The 19,925-nt window shown below is 39.7% G+C and overlaps 1 protein-coding gene across 7 annotated transcripts in view; it reads left to right on the forward strand.

The window, feature by feature from the left end:
• slit2 (slit homolog 2 (Drosophila)) overlaps nucleotides 1-19,925 on the forward strand; it is a 461,089-nt gene that overhangs the window by 12,302 nt on the left and 428,862 nt on the right. For all 7 annotated transcript variants that reach the window (XM_072562078.1, XM_072561956.1, XM_072561971.1 and 4 more), the window contains exon 4: nucleotides 13,553-13,624. In XM_072562078.1, the coding sequence (XP_072418179.1) occupies nucleotides 13,553-13,624 (72 nt within the window). The remainder of the gene's footprint in view (nucleotides 1-13,552; nucleotides 13,625-19,925) is intronic.

A 19,925-nucleotide genomic window follows, 5' to 3' on the forward strand; every position in this document is an offset into this window, starting at 1 on the left:
TCCTTATAACACAAGGAATTATTACAACTGTCTTGTAATAGAGTGTACTTTTCTCCATATTCCATTGAAAACTCTCGATCCTAATGATTCCTCAAGTGTGGGAACACCGTACTTTTAATCAAGTAAATGTTGGGAGGCTGTTTCATCCCAAAGATTATCTGAAATTAGTGGGTGCTGTTCCAAATAAGGGATTTCCCATTTAAGACCGAAATAAAGAAGAATTTCTTCACTGAGAAGATTTCAGTGTTTTAAATTACCTTCCAAAGGAGCAGTGGAGGCCGGATTATTGAATATAGTTATAGATAGATCTTTGATCTAAAAAGGATTTAAGGGTTATAGGAGACAGGTAGGAAAATGGAGCCAAGGTCACAGTCAGATGGCAGAGCAATCCGAATGATGGGACAAATGGCCGACACCTGCTCCAATTTCTTATCATTTTATGGTGTTGACAGCAGGGCTGTGAGTTTGAATTTTTGTTTCAAACATTATGAGGTTCTAACTGCCCTTACTCGGTGTCTCTTACCAGTTGAGAGCCTGCTCACAGTGCATAGCAGTTGAGAAGTACAGCATGGATATTAGCCTCTGCTCTGTTATCAGTACCGTGAATAAAATATTAGTTATGCTACTTACTCCAATTGCTTGTAATCCTAACTGTTTCACCAAATGACCTCATGCCTGCAATTTCCCCACCCACTCAGGCAGCTTTATACTCCTATCTTTATAACTAATATGTAAGATTCAAAGAAAATTAAAAGTACACATGTTTTCAGCACCTGTATACTTCTTCTACTGGGCCTCATGCAGCAGTGTCTGGATAACTGTGGGACAGTCATAGAGTCATAGAGATGTACAGCATGGAAACAGACCCTTCGGTCCAAGTCGTCCATGCCGAACAGATATCCCAACCCAATCTAGTCCCACGCCAGAACCTGGCCCATATCCCTCCAAACCCTTCCTATTCATATACCCATCCTGATGCCTTTTAAATGCTGTAATTCTACTAGCCTCCATCTTTTCCTCAGGCAGCTCATTCCATACACGTAGCAACCTCTGCTTGAAAAAGGTGCGTCTTTGGTCTCTTTTATATCTTTCCCCTCTCACCCTAAATCTATGCCCTCTCGTTCTGGACTCCCTCACTTCCTGGGTGTTTGTCTCACACTTTTGGAAAACCATGAGAACATTTGATAGGGTGCAGAAAATATCCAGTAAAGTGTTTCCAAGGATCACCTTCAGTTACTTAGAGAAAGTGAGGAAAAATGCTGTTTTCCTTGTGGAAGAAAATGTTGGATGAAAATTTAGAGTCAGAGAGAAGAACAGCATGGAAACAGAGCTTTCGGTCCGATTCATCCAAGTTGACCAGCTATCCTAAATTAAGCTAGTCCCATTCGCCAGCATTTGGATGATATCCCTCCAAACCCTTCCTATTCATATAGCCATCCAGATGCCTTTTATATGCTGTATTTGTACCAGCCTCCACCACTTAGATAAAAGTAAACAAAATCATCATGGATCTGGACAGGGTATAGAAGGAAAACTGTAATTACCGATGGAAGGATTGAGAGAGCATTCGTTTGAGGAAATTGGCAAATGAATTAATGGCGACATGAGGAAAATGTTGAAGTGCTTCAGGATCTGGAATGTGCTGCTGACAGTGTGCTGTAGGCAGATTCAATCAAGGCTTTCAGAACAGAATTGGACTTTTATCTGGAAAGTAAGAATTGTCAAAACTATTGGACAAAAATGCTAAATTGCCCATAGTGTTAGGTGCATTAGTGGGGGGTAAAATATCAAGTAGGGGAAAGGGTCTGGGTGGGTTACTTTCGGAGAGTCGACGTGGACATATTGGGTGAAAGGGCCTTTTCCATATTGTAGGGAATCTAATCTAATCTAAAAAAAAGAAAGCTGGGCAGTGGCATTAGGTAAATTGCTTCAATGGAGAGGCATGCACAGATGTGATGAGCAATTGGTCTCTGTGATTATTCTATGATTTTGTGACATATTGCCCCTTTTCAATGAAAGGAGGAGGCTTGGCAAGAAAACATATCAAAAAGGACTGCAAAAGGACAAGAAAAAGAGGAAACACATGTAAAACAAACACGCTGTACTTCTTGGGAAAGCAGAAATAAATTTGACCTGACATCAATTTAAAAAGCACTCAGTACTGCTGTCTGCTAATCTGCAGTGTGTACTGCTTGTTTTGGATATAATAGGACTTGAATTGTTTTCTTTCAGTTCTTTAAATGAATTTCTTTTACGTAGTTTAAAAGTGTCAGACAGTTAGTGATAATTAAATAATCCAATTTTTTAAAACCTAAAACTTATAAACACTGAATCCACAACAGATGTTGATGAGGAGGTTAAATAAGATCTTATTCAATGGGGAAAGCTAACTGGCAGTGACAAATAGAACATCTTTCACACACAAAAAAAAAGAATCAAAATGCTCATTGGTCATAATGTTGGTATTTGTGTGCCGGTGTTTCACAAAAACAGGTGAATAACACTATTGTGCTCGAGATTACATCGAGGTGTTGTATCATGTTTATGGATTGCAATGACTCATGCAACATTTTTGGAATTTTGTTCATTGGGAAAAGTAGCAGTTTAAATTTATATAGCACTTTTAACTTTCTAAGCCAAATTAGGATGCTTCACAGAACATTTTAAACCAAATCCCAGCCTGCCACCCTGGGTTTTGACTATCTTTTCTGGTAGCACGTATTTAGTTTAAATTCCAGAGGGAGGCTTCTGTGCTGACGTTACTAAATTTGGCTTCTTTAGCAAGACAGCAGAATTGTATACCTGGTTATTCATATAACCTAGAAGTTGAATTCAGGGTAAGAGATTGATTTACAAATTGCAGGCTTCTAGAATTAAACTAGTGCCAGTAAAAGATCAGCTTTGAAAGGATAAAATTTGCGTCACTTTAAAAATGATGGATGAATGGAAGTCACAATTAATCACTTATTGATGGAAATTCTCAGACTCAGCACGTGTCAGACTGGGATTTAAGTTGGAAAGAGTCAACATTGCTGGAATGCTTGGCTATACTTTAAAAGAGATAAAGCTGAGCAGGTACGAGACGCAGGATTGGCCCTTAAATTTTTCATACAGAAGTATCATGAAAATAGGGAGGTGATGCAGCCCCTTTTAAAATACCAAGGATTCCAGTGAAATGTGGAAAGATTGCTTGATGACAGTTTGAAAACAAAAGACCTTGGAAGTAATCTCTTCTCCATCTCATTGTGCTGAGATAATGCTGTAATTCCCAACTAGACGTGAACCATTCTGATACTTGATCCTCTGTCCGATAATGCGTAGAAGTTGATTAATTAGTGGAAGCTGAGTGATGGGCAGTATATTAGGCAATCTCAGCTTGGCTGACATCGTCTTCAAATAGGAAGTAGAGGATGGGAGTGGTGGTGAGGGAGAATGAGTTACTGACCAAAGGGAAAACTATACTCAACCCCACTTAGTGAAGGATGTGAATTACCACTATTTTAAAAATGAACAATATGTGAATGGGACGGTGATACCCCTCCCCACTGCAGAAAAGCCTTTCTTTTATTTCCTGAAGTATCACTGGCTCTTACATTAAGAAGGCGATATTGCATTCCAAAGAATTCGACCATGAAGAAATCTGTTGTTTTTACTTTGTTCAGCTCATTCGTTATTAGTCAGTCATACCGTGCAGTAAAAAATATTCAAGTGTATTTTTATAAAGAGAGAAGTGGGTGTGTTGCTGTAGAAACTCCTCAGAGTGAGAAAGAAATAATTTCCTTTATCTCTCTGAATCTATTGTGCCTAGAAAACACAATAGAAAGCAGTATTCTTCCAAAGGGGCTGATGTAAAATAACCATTCCCATCTGATCTGAGCACAGAAACTGTCTTTAAGATAATGATGGAATACTCCTTCTCCTTCTGGCTATAGAGATAGGCATTCGGGTTAAAATGGCTCTTCTTGGTGATGATTGACACTTTTCACAGTCTCTGTTGGCACAAAGTGAATTCCGAACAATGCAATAAGAGGATGAACAGTGAAGTCTGCTTTTGTTCTTGCATAAAGCAAAAAAGTACAAATATAAGAGAAGCTTTCTTTAAAAGCGCAATAAAATACGACTTAGGGTATTAGCCCAGATTTTCCTTTGTGAATCATATGAACGATATGGGTGAAAATTGGGTCAGCGTCATGTCAGGGCTGGGTGATGAGCTTTGAATATTTTATCTGATATGTGCCCCAACCGCAGTCCAGTATGGAGGAATACCTGATGGTCATCATGTTATTCATGGAAGATACAGTTAAGCTGACACTTGCTGCCATAATATCTTTGGCCCTCAGATCTTTACTTACAACATATCGACAAAATCACATTCTCAAAATATCACCTGTGACTCAGTGGAACAAGAGCATTTCTCCTTGGTGTCCATGCTGGGATTGTGCAATCTATGGATGGGTCTTCAAGGCCAATAAATGATTTGGATCAGCTTCCAAGACAATTTTCAGTCTCCCCAATGAAAATCAGCAGGCCTTCCCCTGTTCATGATACTGCAACTGAGGTATTAGAATACTAGGGTAGAGCAAGAGTCAGAAAAACAGGCAAAATAGGAATACCTGGTTAGTTGTCTTTTGCATGGCATATTTAGATGATTTTATTTGTAAATTTGATTTGGATTTTCTGTTTTGTAGTGGCTTTTATTTTTGCGTTGTGACCAAGTGGACCCTGTGATGGTCAGTGACAGAAAGAAGATAAATTGTGGGACTGTTAATAAATAAGGAGTTGTGGTTGTGGTTACTGGTATTACATAGATATGTTCTGCTTAGACAGTGCAGGTAGAATGAAACTAATTAGATTGTATCCTCTCTTTATCTTCCTGGCCTGAAGTTCTTTGTTGTATAGATGGTGATGCTGAGGTTTTCAACATGCATCTGACTACCATGAATTTTGACACCCACTCTGCCACGTTCTGTAAGAACTTCATCACAGTTCTCCAAGCAGCAGGAGCATTGTTTCAGTACAACATGGTTTGCTTCACATTTTATGTGGGATCATGCATTTCATTGTATTATATACTGTGTGCAGATTAATGAGCTGTGTTCTTATTGAATAAGAGCCATCACCCAGTGGACATCTTCTGGTGTCTTGAAGTGTCTTAATTTGTTTTTAAATTCACTCGTGGGACGTGAGTGTCATTGGCTGGCCAACATTTATTACACATCCCTAGTTGCCCTTGACAAGGTGATGGTGAACTGCCTACTTGAACAGTTGCAGTCCATGTGCTGTGGGTTGACTGAAATGCCATTAGGGAGGAAATTAGTTAGACTGCGACAGAATGAAGGCATCATGTCTGCTGGCATGATACCAGGCAGTGATCTGCAAGATTCACTGGCTATGATCGTATACCAGCTGGACATAAAGGACATGGAATCCCTTTTGGTTCTCATTGAGGGCTGAGTGGAGAGATGTGGCATCGATAAAGCAAATTGTGAGCAGCCATTGGCATTCTACATAACAGAGTAGCCTGTAATCCTAGTGAAGCCACATATTAGGTCTGCTTGCTGCTCTCTGCAAAAGAGAATTGAATTTATTTAGCTTTTTTTGATTAGGGATGCAGTTTACATAACAGCGAGTGTCACATTTTGAGATGTAAATATCTCTAGCTCCTCTTAAGAGTGAGTGAACATAAAGATTTATGAAGAAGTTCTGAAAAAAAAATTGCACTAGATTTCTCTATTTCTCTTTCCAAAGGTGCTGCCAGACATGCTGAGTTTCTCCAGCACTTCCTATTGTTATTGCAGGTTTTTAGCATTTCCATTTTGCTTTTATGTAAAGGTTTGTGCTGACCTTGGCCTGGTCTGAGGTTGGGTTTATGGCTGCAGCAGAGGGCATTGCTCTTTGTTTACCATCAGGTCAGAGAATAGTTTCCTGAATATCTTGACTGCTGTTAAGAAACCGTCATTGCTTCTTCTACTCTACCTTCTTCAGGCTTAACCCGCTCAGAATGAGCACTGGTCATTCCCCACATGATGCTGCATTCCGAGGGAAATGTCTACTGGAGTACCCATGCCTCATAGCTACTTCATTTGCAGAAACACAAAGTCACAAAGCCACAGAATTTTTGTGGGCCAGAAGGAGGCTATTTGGCCCATGGTACCTTGGCCAGCTCTTCAAATGAGCACCACTTCCCACTGCCAATCTCCTGCTTTTCCCCCTTATCCTTGCACACTGTCTCTTTCCAAATTATCATCCAATGCCCTCTTGAAAGCCTCAGTTGAAATTGACTCCACCACATTTCAAGGAAATGCATTCCATATCTTAATTCGTCACTGAGTGAAAAGAATTTTTCTCACATCACCCTTGTTCTTTTCGCACATCACTTTCAATCCATGACCTCTGGGTTCTTGTTCCTTTTACAAGCAGGAGAAGTCTCCCCATTTCTCTGACCAGATAATTTCCTCCTTGGTGAGCATATAGGTACACTCAGGAGTATCTAGCTTTACATACAAATTCATAATCGTCTGATCATAAGGCAAAGTTGGCCTTTCATGATACCTTATGTTATTTGGTGGTGCAGTCACACAGCCTGTACAAACCTGGACTGGATCCAGTATAATACACTTTTTTTTTCTAAGTAAAGTCATAGAGTCATACAGCACGGAAACAGACCCTTCAGTCCAACTTATTCATGCTGACCAAGATTCTGAAACTAAACTAGTCCCACATGGCTATGTTTGGCCCATATGCCTCGGAAGATTAGAGTGGTACTGGAAAAGCACAGCAGGTCAAGCAACATCCGAGGAGCAGGAAAATTGACATTTCAGGCAAAGGCCCTTCATCAGGAATGAGGCCGGGAGCCTGGGGGTGGAGAGACAAATGAGAGGGGGTGGGGCTGGGGAAAGGTAGCTGAGAGTGCAATATGTGGATGGAGGTGGGGGTAAAGGTGATAGGCCAGAGAGGAGGGTGACCTGTCATGACCTGTCCCATCTGTCAATCTTCCTTCCCACCTATCCACTCCACCCTTGTCTCTGACCTATCACCTTCACCCCCACCTCCATCTACCTATTGCTCTCTCAGTTACCTTCCACCCCCAGCCTCACCCCCTCCAATTTATTTCTCCACCCCCGAGGCTCCCAGCCTCTTTCTTGATGAAGGGCTTTTGCCCGAAATGTCGATTCTCCTGCTGCTTGGATGCTGCCTGACCTGCTGTGCTTTTCCAGCACCACTCTAACCTTGACTCTGATCTCCAGCATCTGTAGTCCTCACTTTTGCCATATGCCTCTAAATGTTCCTAGTCATGTACCTATCCAGATGGCTATGAAATGTTGTAAATGCACCGGCATCTACCATCTCTTCTGACAGTTCATTCCACGTACAAATCACCCACTGTGTGAAAACGTTGGCCCTTAGATCCTTTTTAAATCTTTCTCCTCTCAGCTTAAAATTATGCCCTGTAGGTTTGAACTCCCTACCCAGGAAAATATTCTTACTATTCACCTTATCTGTGCCCCTTATGATTATTAGCCTCTACGAAGCCATGCCTCAACCTCCTATGCTCCAGTGGAAAAAGTCCCAGCCTATCCAGCTTCTCCTTATAACTCAAACCGTCCAGTCCTGGCAACACCCTGGTCAATTTTTTTCTGAATCCTCTCCAATTCAATAATATTCTTCCTGTAGCAGGGGTACCAGAACTGTACACAGTACTGCAGAAGAAGCCTCAGCAACATCCTGTACTATCTCAACATAATGTTCCAACTCCTGTATTTAATAGTCTGTGCAATGAAGGCAAGTGTGCTAAATGCCTTCTTAATTATCCTGTCTATGTGTCACACAACTTTCAAAGAACTATGTACCTGGACCCAAATCAAATGTTTGTCAAATTCAGAATCTCCCCCAGACAAAACGATGTTGGAACTACTGCCTGATAGTGATGAGGTCATTTTCGAAGCCACTAATGGTGAGCCCCAGACCAACATTCCCAGTGCTGGGAGTATAACCCACTTCCTACTAGCACATATTTTGTTGTAGTCCAGTGTAACAGAGAGGATTGACTATGTCTTACAAGTAAATTATTGTTGTAGTAGCAAAATCTATGGTTTAGTTGTTGGAGTTATGTTCTGCATTTGAATAAACAGTCTTCTGCATTCGATTCTGAACTCATTTTGTCTTTAATACTTAAATGTCACAGTGAAAAGACTTTTTTTCCTGTGTACCTCATCGCTCCGAAGTTTATGCCGGCCCAAGAAAAAGCTCCCAACTATTGTAAAGTTCTCAGTGTCTGTCCTGTACACTGGGTTGGGTTTTGCCTGACCTTTTTATGGTTGTTGAAGTTGGAGTGAGGAATGGAGTCTGTTTGCATTGAGCAGGACCTTTTTACTAATTCAGATGGCAAGCTGCTGTTTGTTTTTCCCACATCTGTTTTGCACTGGTTCTTTGTGACAATGTTTGCTGGATATTGGCCCTTCCACTTTCTCCTGAAATGAGAAGCCAGTTTAAATGGATGTTTCAAAATGTTAAAGACGCCCTCAGTTGATTGCTACCCCACAGCTCCCCTCCCCGCCCCCCTCCACTACCAAAATTCCTCTGGCGCCACTTTTATTATTATCAGCCCACAATGCTTTGACTGTATTTCTCAAGAAAACAGTGGCTATCAACTGTCTGTAGTAGAAGATTGAAAAGCCCCACAATTTTGAAACTGCGGCTTGACTGGATCTGTGTTGTTGAAATGGAGCTGCTGATTTGGTTTTCCCAGTTCCAATTCCAGATTTCCACTGATCTCCAAGGAATGTTTCCTTCACTTTCCCTGAAAATAGTGACACTTGCTCAGGTGATAGGGATTCACCAGCATATTGTCCAACAGATTGACGTTTCCATTCAAGCTTCGACAGTGAATTTTTGTCAAGTTGTGACTGAACAAACCATCACAGCCAGGCTTGGTAACGTTGCGGTAAAATTATTCAACAAGTCAACCAGAACCCCAGGCTAATGTTCTGGAATGGATTCACATGTTACCATGACAGCTGGTGAACTTTGAATTCAGTAAAACATAAACAAATAGTAAAATGTTAGCCTCATGGTGACTATGTTGATGCTGTTGAACAAAATCTGGCTCACTAGTGTCCTTTAGGAAAGCAAATTGGCCATCCTTACCTGAACTGGCCTATGTGTGATTCCAGACCCACAGCAATGTGGTTGACACCTTGCCTCTAGGCTCTGAGGGCCGGGCAGTAAATAATTGGTTTAGCCATTGATGCCCACATCCTGTGAAGAATTAAAACACTTTCACTTTGCTGTTTCTTTCTTGGTGCCTCAGTCTTTTACTAATTTATGTCAACATTTTTGATGAGGGGAGAGAAATCATGATGGTTACGTTTGCAGATGGCACAAAGATGGGCAGGAAAGTCTGTTGTGTAGGGCAAGATGGAGGATGTAGATGCATATAGATAAGTTCGATGTGTGGACAAAAATGGCAATTTGATTACAATCCTGGAAAATGTGAAGTTGCTCATTCTGACAGGGAGACTATGAAATTAGAGCATTACTTAAGTGGAGAATGACTGCAGAATTCTAAGGTGTGGAGGGATCCTGATATTCCAGTGCATGAGTCACAAAAAACTGCTATTCAAGCACAGCAAGGAGTTAGAAAAATAATGGAATGTTACAAGAGGACTTGAACATAAATGGATATTACGCTCCAGTTGGAAAAGGCTTTGGTTAATCCATATCCATATCCCTGTGTACAGTTTTTGTTTTGTTACATAAGGAAGGATGTGAACGCATCTGAGGCATTTCAGAAAAGGCTTATTAGATTGGTATCTGGAATGGAATGGTTGTCCATGGAGAAAGGTTGGTCAGGCTGGGCTTGTTTCTACTGGGGTTTAGAACATAGTTTTGGAGAATTAGGGATGACTTGATTGATATAAGATCCTGAATGGTCTTGATAAGATTTGGAAAAGATGTTTACAGATAGACCAGAGAGTTGGGCAGAGAAGTGGCAGATGGAGTTCAATCCAGGCAAATGTAAGGTGATGCATTTTGGGAAGTCTAATTCTAGAGCTAACTATACTGCAAACGGAAGAGCCTTGGGTAAAAATGATGAGCAGAGAGATTTGGGAGTTCAGGTCCATTTTACCCTGAAGGTGGCTGCACAGGTAGATTGGGTTGGTCAAGAAGGCATATGATATGCTTGCCTTCATCGTACGGTGTGCTGAGCATAATAGTTGGCAGGTCATGTTAAAATGGTACAAGACTTTGATTTGGTCGCATTTGGAATATTGTGTACAGTTCTGGTCACCTCATTATCAAAGAATGTGGACGCTTTGGAGAGGGTGTAGAGAAGGTTTACGAGGATGTTGCCTGGTATGGAAGGTGCTAGCTATGAAGAGAGATTCAGTAGGTTTAGATTGTTTTCATTAGAAAAAAGGAGATTGAGGGGGACCTGATTGACGTCTACAAAATCATGAAGGGTATAGACAAGGTGGATAGAGATAAGCTTTTTCCAAGGATAAGGGATTCAATAACGAGAGGTCACGTGTTCAAGGTGAGAGGAGAAAAGTTTAAGGAGGATACATGTGGAAAGTACTTCACACAGAGGGTGAAGTGGAATGCATTGCCAGCAGAGATATTAGAGGCAGGCCCGGTAGATTCATTTAAGATGAGTCTGGGCAGATTCATGAGTAGGTGGGGAGCAGAGGGATACAGATGTTTAGGAATTAGGCGATAGGTTTAGACAGTGGATTTGGATCAGCTCAGGCTTGGAGGGCTGAAGGACCTGTTCCTGGGTTGTAAATTTTCTTTGTTCTTTCTTTGTTTCCTCTTATGGATGAATTCCTGCACTGGGGACACTGTTTAAAAGTTAATGGTTGCCTTTTTTTAGGGTAGAGCTGAGAAGAATTTTGATTTCTCTGAGCATTGTGCCTCAGAAGGCAATGGAGATAGGTTCCATTGAATATTTTCAAGACAGATGGATAAATTCTTGTTCAATGTGGGTAATTCAAGAGAAACAGAAGAGCCATGATCTTATTGAATGGCAGAGCAGGCTATGTCTATGCCTAATATGCATGTTTCCCATTGTAGCCTTGGGACAATCAGACCAATTGAAAGCATTTTAAAACATATTTAACACACATCATGAAACATATGTACACATTGAGCTGACAGTGATGCCAGTAAAAGTATGGTTGCAAAGTCATGAACCTGAACAAATAGGTCAGTCACATGCTGTATGCTGTATCATGATTGGACGAGGATTAAAAACAACCCGGACCATCCAAAGAGAAGCTTATTGGAATTAATGTGTGTGACACAGGATTCATAGAAAATCATGTCTTTTTCTGAAATTTTGTCAGATTGATCAATTAACCAAGAACAAGCAAATCACAATTTTGTATCAACAGGGACCACTACAATTCCAGATTCCTCCAAAAAGCTGATTTGACATGAGCAATAATTGAAATGTTGAGGTAGTTAGTGGTCCTTCAGTAAATATGTGAACCTTATTGAGTGTGTTCAAAACAAAGTTTAATTCACCAGTGATCATAAGGAAAGAATGTTCAGACTTCACTTTCTCATTAGTTGCGCTTCTCATCACCTCTCACTGGACTTTGTGGATTTCTGACTCACTTGCCTGCCTACAGGGAACATTTTAACATTCTTTAATGCCTTGGGTAAATGCTGCAAGACCACCTTGTGGAATTGACAAGCTGTTATCATACCCTGGCCAAATATATAACACATTTTTCATTTTGATGCATATGTAGCACCTGCGTCCATTAGGGCTTGGACCTTCAATAAACACACAAAGCCAGCCTTTGACAGGCACCATATGAAACATATTAAAGGCAGACATAATGTTCTTATTATATGAAAATGAGACAGTGGGACTCCTGGCGTGCCTCTGAGTACTCAACAAGAATGTTTAAAATGCAGAATCTTTTGCTCTTCAATTTACTTGCCATTTGCTTTGTGTGGAGCTTATTGATCTGAAATGAGCAGCAATCCTGGATCTGACCCCAGCAAAAGAAATGCGAGCCAGGGTCCTCACTTCTGGTTTCAGTCCACTGTATCCTGATTTGGTGCGCAGAGGATCAGGCTGTGGAATGATCGCTCCCTTGGTGAAGCTTTCCGCTGACATGTGGGGTAAATTCACCAGTTCTTCACTTGCAGTATTGAGTAACACTGAAAGGGAGCAAGGGTTGGATTACTCGTGTGACAGCACTATTGCTCTATCTTTGATTTCCATGACTTCCAGCACTACAAACCGCTAAGAATGTGGGATTGGTAAGCTTAGCCGTTATGAATCACAGAAGGAAGTAATTTGGCTCATCATGTCTGTACTGTCACTCCAAATGAGCATTGTGACTTAGTACCATTTTCTTTCCTTTTTTCCATATCCATGCACATTCTTTCTATTCAAATAATAATCAGATGCCCTCTTGAAGGCCTCAACTGAACCTATCTCCACCATACCAGATCCAAACTGCTGATTGTGTAAAAACGTCTTTTCTTACATCACATTTTCTTCAATTGAGGTTTGTTAAATATATCACTTTACTTGCATGACACTGTAATCTTTTCCTATAAGTTCTGTGTCTTATGGTCCTACTCCACAACCACCTGATGAAAGAGCAGCTTTCCGATAGCTAGTGCTTCCAAATAAACCTGTTGGACTATAAGCTGGTGTTGTGTGATTTTTAACTTCCTTAATTCACTGCAGTCCTTGGGTTGTGGTGCTGTTAGGAAGAAAATTCCATGATTTTGTTCCAATTTAACACTGAAGTAACAGCAAGTTCCAAGTAGGGATGATGAGGCTTGGAAGGGATCTTGCCAGTGATGTGTTTCCATGCATGTACAGCCTTGGTCATTCTAGAGGGTAAAGGTCACAGCTTAGGAATATACTGTTGGATGAGTCTTGTAGATGCTTCACACTGTTGCCACTGTGCATCAGTGCTAAAGATCATGAATGTTAAAAGTGGCAGGTGAGATTTCAGTCAAGTGGGCTGCTTCATCTTGGATGGTGTGAAACTTCTTGAGTGTTTTTGGAGCTGTACTCATCCAGGCAAAAGAGAGGAGTATTCCATCAGATTCTTTACTTAAGCCATGTAGATGGTAAATAAATTTGGGGATCCAGAAGGTGAGTTACTTTTTGCAGAATTCAAAGTTTCTGACTTGCTTTTGTAATCACAGTATTTAGATAGCTTGTCCAGTTCAGTTTCTGGTCAATGGTTGTCCTCAGGATGTTGATAATAGGATTTTCAATAGTGGTAATATCATAAATATCAATTGGTGATGGTTAGATTCTCTTTTTTTGGGATGATCTTGCCTGGCATTTGTGTGGCACAAATATTACTTGCCACTTCTCAGGCCAAGCCTGGGTATTGCACAGTTCTTGCTGCACTTGGATATGGATTGCTTCAGTAGCTGAGGAATCACAAATGTCATTGAACATAATATAGTTGTCACTGAACATCACCATTTCTGACCTTATGATGATATGCTTTTGTGTAATAATAACTTCCTCATGGATCTTTGTCTTTTCACTTTCTTCCCTCTCCAGCCGCCTGAATAGAAACAACCTACAGGTTTTGCCAGAGTTGCTTTTCCTGGGAACTCCGAAGCTCTACAGACTGTGAGTAATCAAGTTTCTATAAACCTGTCAAATTTGGCAATGAAAAGGGCACCTGGATGATTTCAGTGTCATGTGGCTACTACTGAACCAATCGTACCACATCAGCACAGCTTTACTCTTGATAACTTGCTCCTCAGTCTAACCTAATATTGCAAGTGGTCATACAATTATAGACATTTTGTTATTCGGCTGTCTGGAGAAAGAATTATTTTTGCTTAATTGTCACAGTTTTCTAAATCCCTTACAGCAATTGTTTTTTAAGTGAACCAGTAGGATAGGGTTGTAATTTGTTTTGTGCTTTCTTACAAATCATAAATCAAAGTTAGAGCTTAAGCTCTGAGATGTCCTCGGGCACTTTGAAGCAAGCAGATGTAGTCCTGATGGTAATCTAGAAGGAAAACAGTTCATTGTTAAGCCATTGAGAAGTGAGCAGCTTCCGAAAGGGACAGGAGGAAGGTCATGTTTGGTATGGTTTCATGTAGTTATAGTAAACTCTTCATGCCTAATGGGCCATTCACTGCAAAATTGCGAGTTAAATCAGGACTATTATGTGGTTGACTTTACTTTCATTTTCTTTATGGAAGTCCAGTTTTCAGTTCAGAAATTAAGTTCCAAAGTTTGAAAACTGTTTGACTTGCTTAATGGTTGAAGGTTAGCTGCAAGTGTGACACAGTGAGCAGTGATCAAACAACTGGATTTTGCTGGGGAGCCTCCTTCAATTTTACCTTGAGTAATTTTGCTGAAAGCAACTGCATTCATCAGACAAAAAAAAAACTGTAGGTGTAGTTTCATTGTATCATGTGCAATGATTTTGTCAACTGTGCTGCCATCCAAAGTGAAATTTAAATAAGTGATCACCTCAGTCTCTATTTCTCTACTCTATGAAGTGGAATGGTTACTTTTAAAATTTCTGAAAGCAGGAATCTCGCTCGCTTTGTTAAAAGATCCTCATTGATCGTATAGCATTATGAAAAAAAATTGGAGTGATCTTGATGTCAATTGCAATTCTTCCAAATATTTAAGAAAGTGTATATATCAGTGTAACGAACAAATGCGCATTCATTTTGCACAGACAGCTTTTAGCATTCATCGGTGTACTGAAAAATCATTTGGAATTACTTGGAGGAGATTTTTCTGCCATTAATAATTGGACCCCAGTTGTAGACTGTACTGGAACAGAGGAGCAATGGTCATAATATCCCTGTTTACCTCAAATGTTGTCCCCATTTTCTCTCCTGCTGGGGCTGACTGCTTCCCAGGATTTGATGTCTCTGTGCTTGTCACTGTACAATACTTTACCTCAGCGAACATATCTGTACTGGACAGTCAGCAATGTCAAGCAGCTTAGTCGACAGGTTATTTGACTCTGTCTTCTGCTAACCTGACCAAATATTGATGAAGTTTGAGGGTGGTGTTTGGAGGTGAGGTTGATAGTCACTTATTTAGCAGTTTGGCATGTGAACAATTTCTAGATGCTTTCCTTGTTCAGCCTTTCCAGACCTTTTACTATATAATGTTAATACATTTCACTGCTGACTACTTCAGAAAACAATGTCTGACAGAACTATACTTACTGTGTTTATTTCCCATAATTCCTGTGTTGATAAAGAATCTGCTTGGGTTCACTTAGATCAGTGTGAATTATATTAGCATGGTCTAATTCAATAAAATCCTTTCTTAAGATATCAGATCTCTGCACAAATATGCCATGCTCAGGAGTAGCAGTGGAATTTCCCGCTTTTACTTATCATTATCTTTTTGTATTTATTGTGGTGACATTCAGGATGCTAGTGCTCGACGTTCAATAGGGAATCATGCTTGAAGGTAATGCAAGTTAGAGAATCCAGCTCACCCTCCATTCTCTGTGTTTGTGGGGTCAATTATATTTATCCATAGAACCTAAGGTGGTACTCACAAGCCACCAGCACCAATGAGATACAGTATTTTTAAAAAGACTCATGCTACAACATTTGTACCTTTGTTTAGGAAAGACGTGGGTTTGAATAATGCACGAGCTCTTGAACTCATGATCCATATTGTCATGCTGGTATATTACTAAAGGAGTTACCAGTCAAGGTGCATTGTTGGACACGCTGCCATTTACATGAGACATTCAGTCCTTGTTTCCTGCTGAATTGAATGTTAAAATTCCAATAACCTTGGGTCAAAAGAACAGGAGAACCTCCCTGCCTCCTGATAAACATTCTCCCTCAATCTATATGAAGAAAATGAAAAACAACTGAGTTAGTGACTCGTTTGATGTCTACTACTAGAAGGTGTTGGTATGGATTACATTTAGTTTCATAATGTTTATTTTCTTTTAGTTTCATAGCAATGGTGACTTACACTCTGAAACTAAACATGTGAAGCACTTTATGTGTCTGTGTGAAAAATCCCAATGTAATGCAATAAGTTTCACATTATTTTGTAAATTAAATATTTGCACTAAAACAGTTTACTGCATTGCCTTATTGAAAGTTGCACAGATCCTTCTCCTTTATTTGGATTATGGTTTAAATAGTGCATGAAAACCCTCAGCTGTTCACCTGAATGAGATCAATAAAGCATTGTGAATTACAATTTTCAATTCCTCTCCAAATATCACCAGTCCAAACAAACTGTATGACTTGGCTGAGTGGAATAATTATACATTTTAAATTGGTATTTTAAACTTTGAACCACTGAGTTTTAGGGCAGCTATATACTTTATCCAGGCCTGCTGTAAATAAATTAAATTCAAGCTATTTAAAGTTATGTTGTTGTCTGCAGGAATTTCCATTAAGGAAGCCTGCTAGATAGTATTTTGTATTTTAGTAAAAAAAAATATGAATTATTTCATCCTCAGAGATAAGAGTGTTTATTGTGTTGCTTTTTTCTGACTGTATTTAAATTTTAGAGATATTGACAGTCTTTAACCTCAGAAAGAAATAGATCCATTCATAAGCTTAGATCTTGCACGGTATGTAGCTGTTATGCACCAGAATGCATTGTGGCGGCCTATTCAGTGCTTTTATCATACATGTTTGTGGAGCACTGTAATGTACTGTTAGTGACAATGATTCTGTTAATAAGTAAGCAACTCTAGATCCTGCTTTTCCTTTTTCAGTGGCTGCGTTTCCATGAGTAGAATTTAATTCTTCCCAGACTGAATTAATAACGTCCTGGGTAATCTATATAAATCATTTGGTTTCACTTAGACTAAAAATGAACTTTTTGAAAAGCTGCTCTTACTTTGTGTTTGTCCAATGTTCAATTTAAGTCTTTGGCTCAGTTGATGTCATTGGACGGTCTTCACAAGAGCTAAGTTACATCTCCACTCCTCAGTGTATATTGAATGCTCTGGCACACATTACTGGTTGGTAAGTGGAATGTGCACTCCAAGCATATAAACAGGCAGAACAGGCAGAAGTACACTCTGTGCAGATTGACACAAACTGACCTGACTCTGGTTTTTCCCAAGTAATGAATTTTCGTTCACTGTCTTCTGAGAGCAGTCCACAACACAGTATCCATTTTCTTGAATTGAAGGCATTTGTTAATGTTGGTGAACTGTTTTGTTAACTCATGAAGATAGCTGGTTTCACATAAGAGTCAAAATACCAAATATGATCAGTTATTTTACCACAGGAGGCATCATTATCAACGTTCTGTTCTTACATGCATAAAGAGCATATCCATGAAGACGGTGTTTCAGAATTGAATCCCTCTTGACAGGGTGGCAGATGGAGAATTGGGGTTGCAATTTTTATTGTCCTGTCTCTTCTCCACTAAGGCTAAAATTCATCCTCCAATATTTCATCAGGGCTTGAACAGATGGAGATTTTAATCCTATATAGCTTAGCTTAACTTTCACTGGTGGCAGGAAGGTAACCATAACTGATAGGCTGCCTGCTATTCCTGATAAAGGGCTTATGCCGGAAACATCGATTCTCCTGCTCCTCGGAGGTTGCCTGACCTGCTGTGCGTTTCCAGCGCCATACTTTTTGACTCTGATCTCCAGCATCTTCAGTCTTCACTTTCTCCTATTATAGACCCTGCCCAGTTATCAGTGGAAACAACCAGTCAACAAAGAATATTGCAGGTAGCCAGTCTGTTTTCATTTGTCCTTGTGAGCCTATGATATCAGATGCTTTACTGCTGTGGGGGAAATAGAAAGACTTCATTGTAAAGAAGAAAGAAACTGAAATATTAAATTTCGCTTGCCCAGGGCTTATAATAGAGTGGACCATGAAATCAAGCATCTGTATGTATGCAACACTAATACAGACATGCGCCTATAATGATTTATGCTTAGTTCAGTAGTGTTACTAAAGCTGTATTTCTTCGGAAGTACATGCTACTCTTTAACCTTGTGTAAAATGGATTTTAATTCAACAGCTTAAGTGGCATAGCAAATTATAATACGACTGATAATCAGCACCTTCAATATCCACTGTAGTGTGAAGTGCTACTCAAAATAAAAAAAAATTCAGAATAATTGAAATGCTTTGCAGTCTGCTTAAGCTACTGCCAAAGGAAACATAGATAACAAAACACAAATTGTACTGTATTTTCTTTAAGAAAACATGTCTATCAAATGCTCCAGTAATGTTTTCTCAGGTTGTACTCTGCATGCCAAGAATGATTAGCATTTTGTGGCACTCCGTTCCAGTCTCTGGTAAATTATTTCATTTCTTCATCAAAATATCCCTGAATCATAGATTGGGGATGCTTGACAAGCTGATCCCTTCGTATTCATGTACTGGAAAGTGACTTGAAGAGGAGTGATTTGTCTTCATATCAAACTGTTTAATGCAATCCAATGAATAGTCTGTAAGTTACAGGTGGATGGGTTCTTTTGTGTATATTTGACATAGAAGAACAGTGTGAGAAACTGAGATGTGAAATATGTGTGATTAGTTATAGTTGGTCACTAACAGCAACCAATGGAATTTTTTTTCACTTTTACTATCTGCCGTGAGGCTTCTTTTTAACAGCTATACAAACTAGAAACATCACAGACTTAGGGCAAGGTATTTGTTCTGTAACAGTAGTATGGTCACAGCTGTGTTTGCGGGGCTCAGAGACCAGTTCAAATATCATTAGCACAATTTATACTGCTCACCATGCTGCTACTTTTTAATCCCAACTACCTGCTGAGATATGACCAGGACTCTGCTGTAATATTGTTGCGTGTGACAGCTAAAGAACCTGCATCATGGGTGCTATGCTACATTTTAGACTTGTATGTTTGGTGTGCAGAGCAGACGTTATGTGTGCCCACTATTTCAGTGAAGTCCAGGCACATATATTTTCAGTCTTGCCCCTTTTGATAATAGTCAGAGAATGTAATTTGAAATTGACTCTGATTTTATTTCATGCTGGCACTTTGCATAAACCAGATGCTGGTATGATTTCACATTGTTCAACACAAGCAGGTGAATATGTTACATATTTTCTTATTAAAACATAAAGTTTAAGTCCATCTTCATCCCATTATTGGGCTCCATTTCTCTTTTGTGCTGAATAAGAAGACAAAGGAAACATGGCTTTTGTTAGTCACTGAAACCTAAATAATACCATTGATAACAATAAGGACACTTAAAAAAATGATGGCAGTGATTGTGAAAAACTAACTTGTAAGTCCAAGTTTTTTATGCATTATGCTGAAATAATATAGAGTGAAATTCATACCCTTGCAATGTTCCTGCTTCTTTGTGCATGTACATAATGGTACAGCAGCCTGGAAAGTCATGTGTAAGTCTTGTTCCAAGTATAATTGTGTGTGCAGCCAAACAAAAATAAATTAAAGGGTCCATGCATTGCAAAAATTCTGACCATATTTAATATTAAAGAGATCATTGACTGGGACCTGGTATATCTGGGTCTTGATCTTGTACCAGAAGTTCTTGAGGATGAAGTACTCCCAAATCCCGAATAAAGCCTCTACTGTAGAAAAGCATAGGTTCAAGGATTCTGTTAGGAGTTCCATCATCTCGCTCTAAAAGTGATCCAGTGTAGGGTTAGCGAAGGTCTGTTTAATCAGGTTTGGTGTATCATGCTACAAAACAGCAGAAGTATATCCAGTCTTCCAAACCAAGATTGGATACCAAAGAAATCATAAAGCAGTTTATGACTTGAAAGCTCAAAATGTGAGCTCTCTCTCTCCTCCTCTCTCTCTCTTTCTCTGTCTCTCTCTCTCTCTCTATGGATGCTGTTGGACTCGCTGTGATTTCCAGTCAAGTATTTTAACATAGCCATTCATAGTTACAATGGCTTATCAAGAGTTTACTGAAGGAAATTCTGACTGTCATATGTTTAA

This window comes from Chiloscyllium punctatum, chromosome 1 (genome assembly GCF_047496795.1).
Source record: "Chiloscyllium punctatum isolate Juve2018m chromosome 1, sChiPun1.3, whole genome shotgun sequence".
NCBI lineage: Eukaryota > Metazoa > Chordata > Chondrichthyes > Orectolobiformes > Hemiscylliidae > Chiloscyllium > Chiloscyllium punctatum.